We start from the raw sequence: 18,794 nt of genomic DNA, 5'->3' as shown, positions 1-18,794 counted from the left end.
CGGGGATGAATTAAGTTTTATCGTATTGTATTTATTCCTTCTCTATTAACTTTGCTGCCAAATTTAACTTAAGCCTCAAAATCTCCTCTATCCTATACGGTGCTTTTAAAAAAAGACACAAAAAATCTATAAATGAGCAAAAGCCACAAATTCATAATTCTAAAACATAAAAAAATGTTGACTCACTGGCAGCATAGCTACATCATGTCAGAAGGGCATGAGTCCAGGTCCTAATTCAGGGACTTCATGATCAAGAATGTCCTTCTCAAATTAGGGACCAAAACAGCACACAATACTCCAGGTGTGGTCTCACTAGGGCTCTGTACAACTGCAGAAGGACCTCTTTGCTCCTATATTTGATTCCTCTTGTTATAAAGGCCAACATGCCATTCGCTGCCTGCTGTACCTGCATGCTTACTTTCATAGACCGATGTACAAGGACCCCCAGATCCCATTGTACTTCCCCTTTTCCCAACTTGACGCCATTTAGAAAGTAATCTTCCTTCCTGTTTTTGCTACCAAAGTGGATAACCTCACATTTATCCGCATTAAACTTCATCTGCCATGTATCTGCCCACTCCCCCAACCTGTCCAAGTCACCCTGCATTCTCATAGCATCCTCCTCACAGTTTACACTGCCACCCAGCTTTGTGTCATCTGCAAATTTGCTAATGTTGCTTTGAATCCCTTGATCCAAATCATTGATGTATATTGTAAATAGCTGCGATCCCAGCACCGAGCATTGCGGTACCCCATTAGTCGCTGCATGCCATTCTGAAAGGGACCCGTTAACCCCCCACTCTTTGTTTCCCGTCTGCCAACCACTTCTCTATCCATGTCAGCACTCTACCCCCAATACCCCACTCTACCCCCAATACCAATGGCCTTATTTTGACCACTAATCTCCTATGTGGGACCTTATCAAATGCTTTCTGAAAGTCCAGGTACACTCCATCCACTGGCTCTCCCTTGTCCATTTTCCAAGTTACATCTTCAAAAAATTCCAGAAGATTAGTCAAGCATGATTTCCCCTTTGTAAATCCATGCTGACTCGGACCGATCCTGTTACTGCTATCCAAATGTGCGGCTATCTCATCTTTTATAATTGACTCCAGCATCTTCCCCACCACCGATGTCAGGCTAACTGGTCTATAGTTCCCCGTTTTCTCTCTCCCGACTTTCTTAAAAAGTGGGATAATATTAGCTACCCTCCAATCCACAGGAACTGATCCTGAGTCTATAGAACATTGGAAAATAGTTACAGCACAGAATGGCAATTTGATTCAGAGAACCATTTATTCTATTTTCATAATATGGGCACTCCTGGTGAATATTCCGCAGTTGTACAGGGCCCTAGTGAGACCACACCTGGAGTATTGTGTGCAGTTTTGGTCTCCAAATTTGAGGAAGGACATTCTTGCTTTTGAGGGAGTGCAGCATAGGTTCACGAGGTTAATTCCAAGGATGGCAGTACTGTCATATGTTGATAGAATGGAGTGGCTGGGCTTGTATACTCTGGAAGTTAGAAGGATGAGAGGATATCTTATTGAAACATATAAGATTATTAAGGAATTGGACATGCTAGATGCAGGAAACATGTTCCCAATGTTGGGGGAGCCCAGAACCAGCGGCCACAGTTTAAGAATAAGTGGTAGGCCATTTAGAACGGAGATGAGAAAAAACGTTTTCACCCAGAGTTGTGAATCTATGGAATTCTCTGCCTCAGAAGGCAGTGGAGGCCAATTCTCTGAACGCATTCAAGAGAGAGTTAGAAAGAGCTCTTAAAGATAACGGAGTCAGGGGATATGGTGAGAAGGCAGGAACGGGGTAGTGAATGTGAATGATCAGCCATGATCACAGTGAATGGCGGTGCTGGCTCGAAGGGCCGAATGGCCTACTCCTGCACCTATTGTCTATTGAATAACTATGCTGAGCAAATTGACAGACAGTCTCAATCACAATAGTTGCATTCCTAAGATATCTTTTGTTTTAGAAAATAATTTAATAAAAATCAGAGGGGAAAGTGGGCTCGGGGCTAGCGAGTTTCAGACTCACAAGTTAATTTCCTCGCGGAATATTCAAAAAAAGATATTTTCAAGAGCAATAAGTTGTTTTTTGTACTGCAAGCTAAAAATATTAATAACTGTATGTAATAGTTTAATAGATTATCATTGCACAAGTGGCAATAAAAGTGACTGCTTGTCAGTCTGAATGAGCACACACAGTTAAAGGACCAGCTTCACACATTACTCTACCAGCTGTACACACAATTGCTGGGGAAACTCAGCGGGTGCAGCAGCATCTATGGAGCGAAGGAAATAGGCGACGTTTCGGGCCGAAACCCTTCTTCAAACCCTTCTTCAGTCTGAAGAAGGGTTTCGGCCCGAAACGTCGCCCATTTCCTTCGCTCCATAGATGCTGCTGCACCCGCTGAGTTTCCCCAGCAATTGTGTGTACCTTCGATATTCCAGCATCTGCAGTTCCCTTTTGAACACTCTACCAGCTGTGTTCTCAAGAGACATTTGTATCTGATTACTACAATAAGATTACATGGACACAGGTACTTTTTCCCTCCATTGTTTAAATCCTAGACCCCCCCCCCCCCCCCCCCCTCGTCAATTTCCAAAGTAAATCACCTTGTAATCACTCGTAGTAATCCGATACACATAATGCAAATCGTGTTCCTTTTTGTTCATCACTTGTGTTAAATATAATTCATGTTAAAGAAATACCTTTCTAGCAGAATTCAATTTTAACGAGTGCTGTTTGGGTGGAGATTGCCGGCTTTTTCCTACAACCACATGGGTTTCCTCTGACAATGGACACAAAATGCTGGAGTAACTCAGTAGGTCAGGAGGCATTTAGATCATAAGGTCATATGATATGATCATTTCTGGAGAAAAGGAGCCGATGTTTTGTGTCGGAACCCTTTCTTAAGAAAGTAGGGGTGGGGTGGGGGAAATAAACTGGAGGCAAGGAAAGGCCGGCACAAATCAGGGCTAGCAACAGATGAACTGATGAAGGGTGGAGCCCACTGTTGACTGGGGAACGCGAGATACAAGAATGCAACCAATGGAACAGGTGGAAAAACTAAGGTAGGAGGGGAGAGAGAGGGAATGCAGGAGTTACTTGAAATGAGAGAAATCAACATTCATACCACTGTGTTGTAAGTTGCCCAAGCGAAATATGAGGTGCTGTTCCGCCAATTTGCATTTGGCCTGTCTGGTTGCTGGGGAAAGTCCCAAGGGATGAGTGAACCAGGGAGTTGCAGAGGGTGTGCAAAAGCAGAAATGGATGGAAATGAGATGTGACTAGTGGGGTGGAGACCCAGGGTTTCCTGAGTGCACTGATTTGCTCCCACGTTCCAAAGACATGAGTGTTCAATGGTTAATTGGGCATTATAACATGTCCTTAGCATATAGTCAGATGATGGAATCTGGATCAGAGTACCTGCCTCAACCAGTTCCACTGGCCATATACCCACCACCCCCTGCATGAAAAGGTTATCCCTCGGGTTCTTATTAAATCTTGCATGTCTCACCTTGAACCTCGGCCTTCTAGTTTTTAATTCCAAACCCTAGAGAAAAGGCTTACATGTTCACCTTATCCACGTCCCACATGATTTATATACCATTGTAAATCACTGCTCAGTCTCGTCGGCTCCAAGGAATAAAGTTCTAGCTTGGGCAACCTCTCACCATAACTCAGTCCCTCAGTACTGGCAGCATTCTCATAAATCTGGTCTGCACACTTTCCAGCTTAATATCTATCTAGCCTATAGCAGGGCATAACTGAACACAGTACTATTGGTGGAACCTCACCAACATTTTGTACAACCTCAACATAACATTGCAACTTGCATATTCATAAATACTCATGAAGGCCCACGTGATAAATAACTTCACCACCGTGTCCACCTAACTATGTTATTGTCCTCTTCAGTCTGTTCTACAACACTCCCCATTGCATTATCAAAGTCCTATCCTGGTTTGAGGTCCCAAAATGCAAAAGTCACATTACATGGCTGGCATAAAGCCGACTATGTGTGTAGGAAGGAATTGCAGATCTGGTTTAAACCGAAAATAGACACAAAATGCTGAAGTAACTCAGCGGGACAGGCAGCATCTCTGGCAAGAAGAAATAGGTGACATTTCGGGTCATGACTTCTTCAGGGGAGGGGGTGGAGATAAGGAAAACGTAGAATAGACCATTGTTAGCTCGGAGAAGGCAACATCAAAGCAAACTGAGATAAAATGCAATCCGGGACTGAAAGACTGGTCGGAGAACTGGGAAGGGATGGAGAGAGAGGGAAAGCAAGGGTTACTTGACGTTAGAGAAGTCAATATTCATACCGCTGGGGTGTAAGCTGCCCAAGCAAAATATGAGGTGCTGTTCCTCCAATTTGCACTGGGTCTCACTCTGACAATTAAGGAGGCCCAGCACAGAAAGGTCAATTTGGGAATGGGAGAGGGAGTTAAAGTTATTAGCAACCAGGAGATCAGATAGGTTTAGGTGGAGGGGGGGGCAAATGAACCTCTGCCTCGCCTGAAAAGATTGTTGTGGTCCTTGGACAGAGTCGAGGAAGGAGGTATAGGGACAGGGAGAGGAGAGGGGGTGCTGTCCTGTACGGCTGCCAGTCCTGCAGCTGTCCGTTTTTTTCACTTCTTTTTTATTATTTTTAGTACGTTAAGTGTGTAGTTGGGGGTCTAATCTTTTTATGTGTAGGGGGTGGAGGGAAGGGGGAAACTGCTTTTCAAAAGTCCCTACCTGGTCGGAGAGGCTGCCTTCCTCCGAGCAGCACCATCGACCCGTCCTCGCGGCCTACCAGCGGGGCCTGGAGCAGTGTTTCCTGAGGGCACCTGGCCAGAACCTCGTCTTCGGCAGCGGCACAATGCTGGAGCGAGCAATGTCTTGCCTGGGTCGCCGCGCTGGAACTGCTGGGATCTGCCGCTTGAACATCGCGGAGCTGCAGGTCTGTGGAGCGGCCAGCTGCCGCGCTGACTTTAACATCGGGAGCTTGGGGCGTCTCGCCGAGATCACCAGTGGTGGAGTTCCGTCCAGCGCAGCCTGTTGTCTTGGAAGCCTCTGTCTCCGGTAAGGAAGCAGCCGTTCCAGGCACCCCAAGCCGCTGAGAGGGTTCTCCCGACGCCGGAGCACCATCACCCGGCTAGAGGTCCTGAAACATCGGGCCTCCGTAGCGGCAACTGTGGAGGCCTCAATAGGCCCAACCATGGGCTGATAAGAGGATGGGGATTGGACTTTATGCCTTCCCCCACAGTGGGAACCATTTTGGGGGGATGTTTTTATGTTTTAATGTTAAACTTCTTCTTTAATGCTATGTTGTATTTTTATTAGTGTGCTGCAAGGACATCTGAATTTCCCCCTGAAAAAGGGATTAATAAAGTATTTATTATTATTATCAGGTGTTGCATCTCCTGCGGCTGCAGGGGAAAGTACTTGGGCAAGGGGGAGGTTTGGGTGGGAAGGGATGAGTTGGCCAGGGAGTTGAGGAGGAAACGGTCTCTGCGGAAAGGGGTGGAGACTACTGTGGCCCCTCAACTTACCATGACTGAACCCAACAACAGGGAGCTAGGTCAAATACACTTACATCGACACGAGGGAATTCCTCACTTCTGTGTTCCAATGCCCAGGTACCAAAGTCAGTAGTTCACCAAACAATGAAAAGCACATGACTAGTCATTTCATGCTGAACCACTAGAAAATGTTGAGCACATTTTGGCCAAAATGACCAAATAGAAAATAATCCCAAAACTGAAATGAAAATAAATACTGAATACTTCAATTGCTAAAGAACAGATATTATCAGATAAAAGCTGATACGGCTTGGATTCGGTTGATTTATAGATTCAGGACAAACATATTCGGTAAAAATATCCACTTGATCTCCATAGCTTCTGTCTTGGGATTTTAAATTATGTGACACTTTACCCTTCAAACTTGGGCGAAATGCTTCAGTTCTCAGCAATTTATAGCTGCTCCAACTCAAAGTTTGGTGACTGCTTGGTTTGATAACAGCTTTCTGAAGAAACATCACTTTCAGCCAAATGATGATTTGGGGGACTATATATAACTGACACAATTCCAGGGTCAAATAATCTTGTTTAAAACCTCACTTACCTCAACGAAACCCCAATGACAAACAATAAAATGTAAAATACAGCAAGCAAGAATTTCTTTGTCCTATCTGGGACACAATAAAACTCTTGACTCTTAAAATGCTCAGCTCATGTTCAAGGTTTATGAGAAAAAACATCCGATTTAAATAAATATTTTAAATAAGAGCTGCAAAGAAGCCACAAAAATGATCAGTTTTTCAGTTTGCTGAAACAGGCCAGAGCAAACAACTCCTACAACACGATTCTCATTTTCAACCTTGTCCAGAAGTGACTTACTTCTTCTATGCAATCACAACCTAGTACAATAGTTAAACATAGAACAACATCGTATTAAAACAAGCCCTTCCATGATATCTATGCCTGCCATGACGCCAATCTAAACTAAACCCACCTGCCCCGGACATGGTCTTTATCCCTCCAGTGAAACAGGCCCTTCGAGTCCACACCAATCATCGATCACTTATTCATACTGATTGTAGTTATCCCACCTTCGCATCCACTCTGTGCAAGCTCAGGGTGATTTACAACAGCCAAATAATCTATAAACCCATGCATCTTTGGAATGTGGGAGAAAATGCATGCAGTCAAAGGAGCATGCAAACTCGGCAGACAGAACCCAAGGTCAGAATTGAACCCAGGTCTCTGGCACTGAGGCAGCATCTCTAAAAAATAGGCCATCCTTAAATATCGAACAAAGAACAAAAGTGCCAATTAAAAAACAATGAGAATTACAGCTTTGTGATACCCGCTGAGCTACTCCATCTTTTCGTGTCTATCTTCAGTTTAAACTATCATCTGTAGTTCCTTCACATTTTGTCTGCTCCACTGCGATACCTCCTCAAGGTATGTCTACTTTGAAGAAGTTCTCTTCCCCTCTCCAACAAGAGTTCTGCAACATCCTCGCTCGCTGCTGCCCCTCTGTGATTCCTCCTGCTCTCCGACAATATGGCCACGTTTCAACCCAGACTCGCAGCCACAGCCACATGCGTTTTCTCTGTGCTTGCCTGCTCCTCCATCTTCTACCTCAGGGATTCCAACTCCGGTTCCGGACATCCAAGTTCAGACCCAACCTGGCCCTCACTTCTTAATCCCTGCATTCCCTCTCTCTCCATTCCTCCCCCACCAAAGTCACACCAGCTTCGAAATAGTCTTGTTGAGTCTCATTGTCTGTACTTGTTCGCACCTAACACACAGCTAACAATAGTCTGTTTCCTTTATCATCGTTTCTTTAATTCATTTGTTCTATATCCCTCTACGTCACTGTCAATATCTCTCGTTTCCCTTGCCCCCGACTCATTCTGAAGGGTCTCAACGCAAAACATCACCTATTCCTTTTCTCCAGAGAAGCTGACTGACCCGCTGAGTTACTCCAGCATTTTGTCCATCTTCAGTTTAAACCAGCATCTCCAGTTCCTTCCTCCACAATGAGAATTTCTGATTACCCCATTTATTTCCACTTTTGTAACAAACATAATGCTTATTGATCTTTTAAAAATAGAAACTTAGAAAATAGATGCAGGAGTAGGCCCTTCGGCCATTCAAGCCAGCACAGCCATTCAATATGATCATGGTTGATCAACCAAAATCAGTATAATGTTCCTGCTTTCTCCCGAAATCCCTTGATATCTAACTCTCTCTTGAATATATCCTGCGAATTGGCCTCCACTGCCTTCTGTGGCAGAGAATTCCACAGATTCACAATTCTCTGGGTGAAAAAGTGTTTTCTCATCTCCTAAATGCCCTACCCCTTATTCTTAAACCGTGACCCTTGGTTCTGGACTCCCCCAGCATTGCGAACATGTTTCCTCCATCCAGCCTGTCCAATCCCTTAAGAATTTTAGGTAGACGCAAAATGTTGGAGTAACTCAGCGGGTGAGGCAGCATCTCTGTAGAGAAGGTCGAGACACTTCTTCAGACTGATGTCAGGGGAGGGGGCGGGACAAAGATAGGATGTAGGCAGAGACAGCAAGACTGGTGGAAAACTCGGAAGGGGAAGGAGAGAGAAAGCAAGGGCTATCCGAAGTTAGAGAAGTCAATGTTCATACTGCTGGGGTGTAAACTACCCAATCGAAATATGAGGTGGTGTTCCTCCAATTTGCACTTGGCCTCAGTCTGACAATGGAGGAGGCCCAGGACAGAAAGGTCAGATTGGGAATGGGAGGGGGAGTTGAAGTGCTGGGCCACCGGGAGATCAGCTAGGTTAAGATGGACTGAGCGGAGGTGTTCAGCGAAATGATCACTGAGCCTGCGCTTGGTCTTGCTGATGTAGAGAAGTTGTCAACAAGATTCCCTCTCATCCTTCTAAATTCCAGTGAGTATAAGCCCAGTCAATCCTTTCTTTCATCATATGACAGTCCCTCCATCCCGGGAATTAATCCGGTGAACCTACGCTGCACTCCCTCAATAGCAAGAATATCCATCCTCAAATTAGGAGACCAAAACTGCACAAAACTCCAGGTGTGGTCCCACCAGGGCCCTGTACACCTGTAGTAGGACTTCCTTGCTCCCATACTCAAATCCTCTCGCTATGAAGGCCAACATGCCATTTTCCTTATTCACTGCCTACTGTACCTGCATGCCTACTTTCAGTGACTGATGTACAAGGACACCTCCCCTTTTTTAAATCTGACACCTTTCAGATAATAATCTGCCTTCTTGTGCTTGCCAGCATTTATCTACATTATACTGCATCTGCCATGCAACTGTCCACTCAACCAACCTATTCAACAGGTACGAATACTCATAGAACTTGAAATGGTTAAAATCTGGACTAATATCTGAAAATATTATCTGAAAATATTATTTCAAAAACCGACATGAGGAAAGAATATGCGATAAATTTATTCTTTAAAGTCAATGAAATGTACAGAATAGTTCCTTTGGAAATAGCCTGCTCCACCTTTCAACTTAATCAAGGCAGACCATCCATTTGAACATCCCGAGAACACATATCAGTGCAGCAAAGGAATATGCACTTCAGCCTACGATGGCTGTTCCGAACTCAACACCAAATAAAACTATTCCCTTCTGCCTGCATGTGCTCTGCATCCCACCATTTCCTACATTTTCATGTGCCTATCTTTAAGCCTCCAAAACACCACAATTAGAACTGCTTATATCACCACCTCAGGCAGCTGTTCCAGGCACCCACAACCGTACAAAAAACCTGCCCCATACATCACTAAACTTTGCCTATCTGATCTTAAAGCTACACCCTAGTGCTTTTGACATTTCCACCACGGGGAGAAGGTTCTGACTGTCTGCACTACCTAAGCCCCTCATAATAGTGTATAGCGATCATAGAACATAGAACATACAACACAGGAGCAGGTACTTTGGCTCACAATGTCTGTGCTAAACATCATGACAAGTTAATATAATTTCATCTGCCTGTACACGATCCATACCCCTTCATTCCCACGTGCCTATTTAAAAACCTCTCAAACACCACCATATACTCTGTAAACTAAAACATTTGCCACGCGCATCTCTTTTAAACTTTGCTACTTTTACCTTAAAGATATGCTCTCGAGTCTTTGACATTTCCACACTTGGAAAAGGGTTGATTGTCTACTCTATCTATGCCTCAAACATGTCTCCAGAAAAAAGCAATCAAGTTCGTCCAACCTCCCATAGCAGAACTGTACAGCTGGTTAATACACAAAAAGACACAGTGCTGGAATAACTCAGCAGGTCAGGCAGCATCTCTGGAGAACATGGATTTCAACCCAAAACCTGAAATGGTCTCCTGAGGTACTACCTGACCTGCTGAGTTACTCCAGAACTTTGGTCCTCTAAAGAGAGGACAAAATACTCTGTAATCTAGGCAGCATTTCTGGTCAACTTCTTCTGCACCCTATCCAAAGCCTCCATATACTTCTTGTAATGGGGCGACCAGAACTGTAAGCAATACTCCAAATTTGGCCTAACCAAAATCCAATAACGTTACACCATGACTTAACTGATTTTTATACCAATACCTCAACATGTGAAGGCAAGCATACCATACACCTTCTTTACCAATCTTTCTACTTATGTTGTCAGGGTGCTCTGGACTTGGACCCCGAGTTCCCACTGTACATTGATGCTGTCACAAGTCTTGCCATTAATACTATACTTTACCTCTACATTCAATCTCCCCAAGTGACGTAACAGTTGTTCATGTCTTCCCTCAGCTTTCGCCATGCCAGACAAAACTGCATTCTGAATCCACTGCATTCTGTGGTGGAGAATTCCACATTTTTTTCCAGATCTGTTCAAAATGGCATTCACTGTAGTGTCCTCATGCTGTGATCGTAGCTCCTGGACTCTCCAGAATTCAGAACATTCTCTTTGGATCTAGTCCCATTAGAATGTTATTAGTTTCTTTGAGCTCCTTTTTCTATAGGGAGGTTTCACGGCAGTCGAGTCACGACCCATGACCCGTACTGTTGCTACGCTACTCCAAATGGAGTACATGCAATCAACTGCAGGTAAGCACTTACCATGGTTTCCAGCATAGCGGGCCCGTTAAAACCCACCAAAATTGTCAATTTTTGCGCTGTAAATAATTATGGGAATCGGGATAAGCGTGTGAGACATTTAGCATACTTCAGAATTCCAAAAGTGAGGAGAAATGACGGTAGATAGAAGTGAGAGCTGAAGGGACAACAACAGACAGAGTGCTTAGCGAACATTGGCCGCATTTCATCAACTAAGGCAATATTTGTGTTTTTTCTTGATTCCTTTGGCATCTAAAAAGTTTCAGAAGTGAAAAATCTGGCTGTAAATTTTTTTTAATCGCCCATGGTTCTCAAGTGGGTTTTTACATACAAAATGAAAGCGCATCTGAAGAAAAACTTACAGCCAGATTTATCACTTTTGAGACTTTTTAGATACCAAAGGAATCAAGAAAAAACACAAATAATTCCTTACTGGTGATGAAATGCAGTGAGCAAACGCGATAATTCCCAATATTTTAAATTCCGATATGTTCGCCAAGCACTTTAGCTGCTGTTCTCCCTTCAGCTCTCGCTTCTCTTTACCTTCATTTCGCTTCACGTTTGGAATTCTGAAGTTGGGTGCATGTCTCTCACACTTACCCTGATTTCCAAAAAAATTTTACAGCGCAAAAATTCAACATTTTGGCGGTTTTTAACAGGTAGGAAAGTACGCGTTTCTTGCATTAATAACATATACCGGAAGTTACGGATGTCCTCCAGATGGATTGAGCGGCTCCGTGCGTCAAGCCCTATGACCCAGTGACCTTACGTGCAACCCCCCTATTCCAGTGTCATAGGTCTAATTGAGCCAATTTCACATTATACATCTGTCTGGTCTATTTAAAAATCAAGACTGATAAACCTTTCTGGCATTCCCTTCCTGGCAAGAATATGCTTCCTCAGGAGACCATAACTGCAACCAAAAAAAAATCTCAATATAAAGTAAGTCTTTCCACTGAAAATAATTAATTAACTGTACCAGAAAGTGTGACAGCCAACTTGGTCACTACTCCAGACAAAACTTTAACCATTATAGATGTCTCTGGTGTTCACAAGGTTTCAAAAACAATTAAAACGATTGTCAAATGATAGTCAAGATTTGAATCACTTGAAAGATTCAGCAGATAAATGTCAGTTTGAGTATAAACTGGACATGCTAAGGCATTTAAGAGTAGGAATACAATAAAGGACAGGACTCTCAGAAGCACCGATGTAGGGAGGAATCTAGGGGTACAGGTCCATAGCTTTAATGTGTCATCACTGGATATTGTGGTTAAGAGGGTGCACAATATGCTTGCCTTCATTGGCTGCCGCAATATGCTTGCCTTCAATGGTTGGAGCACTGCATATACAAGTTTGAAAGTAAGAAATTTGGACGAGGTCACATTTGGACAATTGTGTGGAGTTCTGGTTGCCATATTATAGGAAGGGTGCAGAGAAGTAGTTTACCAGGACGTGGCCTAGATTGATATACATTAGTTGTAAGGGGAGTGCTGAGAGAAATATAAAATCATGAGAGGCATATAGGGTAGAGAGTCATTCTTTTTCTTCAGCGTGATAGTGTCAAACTCAAGGGGGCTTACATTTAAAATAAAAGGGGTAACATTTAAAGGAGATGCACAAGGCTAAATGTTTTTACCCAGAGTGGTAAGTCTCTGCAAAGTGCTGTAAGGGGTAATGGGAGAAGTAGATATAATAGTATCTACTATAACAAGATGCATTTAAACAGACACATGAACAGACAGGGAATAGAGGGAAATGTATCATGTGCAGGAAGATGGAATTTGTGTAAATAGTCATCATGATCAGCGCAGACACAGTGGGTCTAAGGGCCTGTTCCGCTGCACCATGAGTATCAAAAGAAATATAACAGGGCAGAAAAATGCAAATGAGAAAGACCAACCATAATCTGGACTGGGGTTCAAATAATCAAGGCTACTTTTGCTAAAATAGAATATTTGTAAAGATCTTTATAACTATTTACTGGATTTAAGATAATTATGTTTGCTACTTTTCCTACATGGAAAATATCTGAAAACACAGGAATCGTTTTTGTAAATTAAACTGCCATTCATTGTAAGCCTTAGGCTAACAATAAGGTTATTTATTTTCTCAGAAAAGTTAATTGTAAAAAAATATATACATGCATAAGTACATTTGAAAAGTATTTCATCTAAATTGGTACCTCTCGTCTCCAAATGAAAAAACAATGCAAAATAACTTGGGACTGGAAGCCAGGACAATGTGCCAGTGGGACTTATCTTCTTTCCTCTATTTACTTAACTTGATCCAGGAAAGCATTTCAAAGCCCATCTTTCCCAAATTTTGATTATCTTTAAAGTTGATTATGAAAGAACAGCTCTTTATTGCCAAGCATGAATAAAGCAACCATTTCTTCAACTTTCTTGGCCACATAGTCAGAATATCCTTAAAAAACAAAAGTAACTTTCCTGAAAGTCACTACATACCTTTCTGGAGTGGCAATATAAAAACATTATTTTCGTTATGTGATATCACAGGCCTAGATTCCAGAAAATACAAAAAAGAGACAGCCGATGGCTACAAACATTTTGTGCAACCCTTTTGATTGCAAGTCAATTTAAAGGGGAAAAAACAGCTTGTTTAGCTGTTTAACAGGATAGCTTCAGTCATCTTGTTGAGTCGCATTGTCTGCAATTTGTTTTCACTGAGTCTGCAGCTTACAATGGCATATTCCCTTCATAACTGTTCCTTTGTTGCATATCTTTTATTCATTTCTTCTATATCTCTCTATATCGCCATCTATATCTCTCGTTGCCCCTGCCCCTGACTCAGTCTGAAGAAGGGTCTTGACCCAAAACGTCACCTATTCCTTCTCTCCAGAGATGCTGTTTGATCCTCCGAGTTACTCCAGCTTTGAGCCAATATATTACCTCAGCCGTCAGGTGGGAGGCACATTTAAACACAGTACACCGGTACTTGCACAAGAATCCATAATCAAAAGAAATAGGCTATTTAGCCTCTCTAACTTAGTAAATTCACATCATGCTCTCCTCTTTATCAATTAGGTCAAAGGTAGTAATGCACTTAGTGTCCTCCATAATGTTTGGGACAAAGACCCGTCATTTATTTATTTGCCTCTGTACTCCACAATTTGAGACTTATAATAGAAAAAAAAAAATCACATGTGGTTAAAGTGCATATTGTCAGGTTTTAATGAAGGCCATTTTTATACATTTTGGTTTCACCATGAAGAAATTACAGCAGTGTTTATACGTAGTCCCCCTATTTCAGGGCACCATAATGTTTGGGACATAGCAATGTCATGTAAATGAAAGTAGCCATGTTTAGTATTTTGTTGCATACCCTTTGCATGCAATGACTGCTTGAAGTCTGCGATTCATGGACATCACCAGTTACTGGGTTTCTTCTTTGGTGATGCTCTTCCAGGCCTGTATTACAGCCATCTTTAGCTTATGCTTGTTTTGAGGGCTGGTCCCCTCAGTTTTCTCTTCAACATATAAAAGGCATGCTCAATTGGGTTCAGATCAGGTAATTGACAGCCACTCAAGAATTTACCATCTTTTAACTTTGAAAAACTCCTTTGTTGCTTTAACAGTATGTTTAGGATCATTGTCTTGCTGTAGAATGAACCACCGGCCAATGTGTTTTAAGGCATTTGTTGGAACTTGAGCAGATAGAATGGTGTGTCTATACACTTCAGAATTCATTATGCTACTACCATCCGCAGTTGTATCATCTATAAAGATAAGTGAGCCAGTACCTTCAGCAGCCATACATGCCCAGGCCATAACACCCCCACCATCGTGTTTCACAGAAGAGGTGGTATGCTTTGGATCTTGGGCATTTATTTCTCTCCTCCATACTTTGATCTTGCCATCACTCTGATATAAGTTAATCTTCGTCTCATCTGTCCACAAGACTTTTCCAGAACTGTGGTTGCTCTTTTAAGTACTTCTTGGCAAACTGTAACCTGACCATCCTATTTAAGCGGCTAACCAGTGGTTTGCATCTTGCAGTGTAGCCTCTGTATTTCTGTTCATGAAGTCTTCTGCAGACAGTGGTCATTGACAAATCCACACCTCACTCCTGAAGAGTGTTTCTGATCTGTCGGACAGGTGTTTGGGGATTTTTCTGCATTATAGAGATAATTCTTCTTTCAACAGCTGTGGAGGGCTTCCTTGGCCTGCCAGTCCCTTTGCGATTAGTAAGCTCACCAGTGCTCTCTTTCTTCTTAATGATGTTCCAAACAGTTGATTTTGGTAAGCCTAAGGTTTGGCTGATGTCTCTAACAGTTTTATTCTTGTTTCTCCGTCTCATAATGGCTTCTTTGACTTTCATTTGCACAACTTTCGTCCTCAGGTTGATTATCAGCAATAAAGGTTTCCAAAGATGATGGAAAGACTGGAGGAAAGACTAGGTGATGAGAGCTTTCTTATACCTGCATTAAGGAGGCAATTAAACAAAACCTGAGCAATTACAAACACCTGTGAAGCCATGTGTCCCAAACATTATGGTGCCCTGAATGGGGGGGGGGACTAGGTATAAACACTGCTGTAATTTCTACATGGTGAAACCAAAATGTATAAAAATGGACTTTAATAAAATCTGAAAATGTGCACTTTAACCACAAGTGATTTTTTTTCTATTACAAATCTCAAATTGTGGAGTAAGGCAAATAAATAAAGGGTCCTTGTCACAAACATTATGGAGGACACTGTATAATTTATTAAATAACCTCCTGTTTAAATTTGTTTTCTAACCTATTTACACAAAACAAAGACAAACCTTGCCTCTACAATAATCTAATTTGAAGTGAGCCTATACAAACATAATCACAGTTGCTGTAACAAATGCTCTTCCTAAATCTTCTCAGTTGACTAGCAATTGCATGAATATAAGCACGGATGCAATTGTGAATATAACAAATATCAAAAATCAACTGTGCAAAATGCCCACTAACATCCACAAATTCCAGATTTAATTAATTTCAATGAACAAAATATGAGACTCAATAAAAAGGAGCAACTGCATTATTCAAATGTGGACTGTAGTTGTAAATTCAAATAATGAGTAATCTCACAAAAATGCATCTGTTCGATTACTTAATTCTGCAGTTTGGCATTAACATTTTCACTTCAATAGATGTTCATCTACTCCAGATGTTTTGCAACAATTTTGCAAACAGATTAAGTTAATTTTAAACATAACAATAAATATGCTCAATATTGAGAACTATTTCATTAGTCCAGAAACTTTAGAAGGGAGATTATTTTTTAATATTTCAATTCTGGTTTATCATTGTTTAATAATGAGCTTTAGTGTCACTAGTGAACTAAAAACGTGCATAGAAGTCAAATATACCCCATCATACGTACCTTTCTTTTCCGTCTTCTGGTTGGGGATGGAAGGTGTGGGTGTAGGCACTTTCGGTACAGTAGCTGCTCCATTAGCATCAAAGGATTTCTTTGGATGATGCTCAGGCTGTAGACTAAAAGGACTAGAAGGAACAGTGCTTGGGTTTGTTGTTGGGAGAACCACTGGTTTGACGGGGTGCTGCACTGGGGCAGCTTCACCAGGAGTCTCTGTTCTGGGCAGTCTGTAGTCTCTGTCATTGTGTCTGTTTGTCTGGGACAAAATATTCTGGGAGAGCATACTACCGGCACCGCTGGAATGCTTGTCTTCCACTTTTCATGATTCACAAAGGAAATGTGGCAAAAAAAATAAAAGGGGGAAATGTTGAAATTAGAATTATTAGACCACTATTGGCTAATTTATTAACAGTCCCATTAATTGTTCATAATCAATGTTTTAAAATGCAAGAGTTGTTGGGATCAAAACATCTTCTCAGGATACATTAGACCTTGTATCTTTTGGTGTCACACCTGCAACATCATCCATTTGGTTCCATTTATGTATTCTGCAGCAGCAAATTTTGCAAACATTTTAACTCCAAAACAATGTCAGTTAAATCAGGATAATATAAACAACGGTTGTGAGCAATTTTCCAAAGCACATGCACTCGTTAGTGCATGCTTCAGAATTAAACCGTAAATGTTCAGCACATGTCCTGGGCTGCACAGGTGTGAATGTCAATGCCAGAGAAACCCAATTCTGAACAAAACTCAATCTCCAAATAGGAACTGGGCAGTAGGAAATCATATCAGTCTGTTCTGTACATTTAATGAAAAGCCAAATTATTGATGTTGGCATTGCAAATGTGCAGAATCCTTTTAATTGTTCAACAGATGAAGATTCAGGGTCATTAGTTCCCGAGGAGTTGCTGTGGCAAGTTGGCAACTCTTGCAGACTACTTTCATCCCCAAACCAAAAATGACTTGGTTTGGGAAATAGGTATTTAACATGAAATCAGTATCCAAAACCAAAAAACTCACATGGATTCCTATTTTCCGACAGTTCCAAAAGTAATATTTACATTACATATTTAGCATCACTCGGAAAATAATGTTATTTCAACCACTGTTTGACTTCAAACTTTCAGAAACCTTACTTCTGGCCAGAATTTCATCACCAAAACCTGGCACCCAACATCAATGAGACAGTTTTTTCACATATGACTGCTTTACTTTGAGGAACATAGCATCGACCGTACCCCCAACATTCAATAAGATCACAATTTAATTAATTGTGCAATTTCATCTTTACATACTAACCCAGCACCATTCAATTCCCACTATGAACAAAAAAAACTTTTAGCTTGGAGCACCAACTTAAACGTATTTGATGCCTAAGCAGCAGTTGCTTTCTAACAGTGATGAAATTTCTTAACTCAATTCTAGAGCATCAAATCTGCTGTAACCCCAAGTAGAAGACTCTAACCAAGAGACATCGTCCCAGCAACAGCCCTTCAAGTAGTTGTTTATTTCAATAAGATCACCTCTCATTCTCCTACATGCTTGGAAAAATAAACCAAATCCACTCAATCTCAACGAAAATGACAACGCCCCATCCCAGCAATGTCTAGCAAACCTCAGTTGCACCCACAATTAAAGCATAAACCTGCAGATAAGCATACTTAAACTATCGTTAATTGTATTCTAATTAATCATTATTATAATCCAATTCTTAACGTGCAACGGTTTACATACAAGTGCCTTCCTAATTGTATTCTTCACCTGCATATGAACTTTATGTAGTTTCTGAGAAACAAGCCCCTCCCAATTGTTTGTATTTATGCCGACCAAATGATCTTCATAAATATTATTCATCAATTTATTTACAATAAAATGCATGCAAATTAAAGAGATTCCAAGTTTGCATGCTAAATGAATCCTGTAAAAAGAAATTTGACAATGTATTGTTTTTATCTTAAGTCTCTTGTTACTTACTTCCACTTGTAAACCCAGTAGCTGCTTGCAACATTTCTCTTCTGTAATCTCGATCTCTTGGGAAGCTGTTAAAAAGCCCAACTTTACTTGCTTCTTTATGTCTCTGCTCTCTACACACACAAAAAAGAAACTGTTGATGCTGTCACCCATTAAAACAACTGCATAGTTGACAAAATTTCTAAATAACAGGACTTGCACCTTTCAATCCATTCTTTGGGTTTCTCCCATTGAGAAACTTCTGTCCTGCAGTTGTAGTAGTATTTTTTGCCTGAAGAGCTGATGTGCTCTGACCAGTCATCGGCTGGTTCATAAGGCTATAGTAAGACAAAAAGAGTTAAATCAAAAGAGAAAATAAAAAAAATAAGGTAAGTGATCTGAATGGGTTCACTGCACAGCAAATCAATGCTTATTTCTACCACAATGATACAATTCGAAAGCAGCTAAAAATGATAGTTAAATTAGATTCACATTTAAAACTTGATTTTATAGTGATTCAATTTTCATAATACTTGATGCAATGACAAAAGAACACAAATATAATTTAATATGGCACATAATCCATTTGTATTTCCACAGCCAGAGAGATTTTTGTGCTTCATGCAAAAGATTTTGGTAATACCTCGCAGTCATTCAAAAGGCAAACAGAATAGCTCCAACTGTAAAACAAATGTCATGGACAGCCGTTATGGCAGCTTGGCCCAGTTGGTAGCACGCAACTCAGTTAGAATTTGATAGATGGAATTTGAGCATATAATCCAGGTTGACAGTTTGTGCAACATGGAGAGATCATTGCATGCTGGTTGCAGCTTCAGATAAATCTGCATGCT

General features: G+C 41.4%; 1 protein-coding gene across 4 annotated transcripts in view; it reads right to left on the bottom strand.

The window, feature by feature from the left end:
* The window catches only part of wac (WW domain containing adaptor with coiled-coil), a 108,089-nt gene that overhangs the window by 79,875 nt on the left and 9,420 nt on the right, over nucleotides 1-18,794 (bottom strand). For 2 of the 4 annotated variants that reach the window (XM_033016249.1, XM_033016252.1), the window contains exons 5-7: nucleotides 18,166-18,281; nucleotides 17,968-18,077; nucleotides 15,997-16,305 (exon numbers count right to left, since the gene is read on the bottom strand). In XM_033016249.1, coding sequence (XP_032872140.1) covers nucleotides 15,997-16,305; nucleotides 17,968-18,077; nucleotides 18,166-18,281 — 535 coding nt within the window. The remainder of the gene's footprint in view (nucleotides 1-15,996; nucleotides 16,306-17,967; nucleotides 18,078-18,165; nucleotides 18,282-18,794) is intronic. The other 2 variants (XM_033016260.1, XM_033016268.1) reach the window with 1 other exon arrangement.

The sequence above is a fragment of the Amblyraja radiata genome, chromosome 2 (assembly GCF_010909765.2).
Source record: "Amblyraja radiata isolate CabotCenter1 chromosome 2, sAmbRad1.1.pri, whole genome shotgun sequence".
Taxonomy (NCBI): domain Eukaryota; kingdom Metazoa; phylum Chordata; class Chondrichthyes; order Rajiformes; family Rajidae; genus Amblyraja; species Amblyraja radiata.
This window is presented reverse-complemented; position numbering and strand designations above follow the sequence as displayed.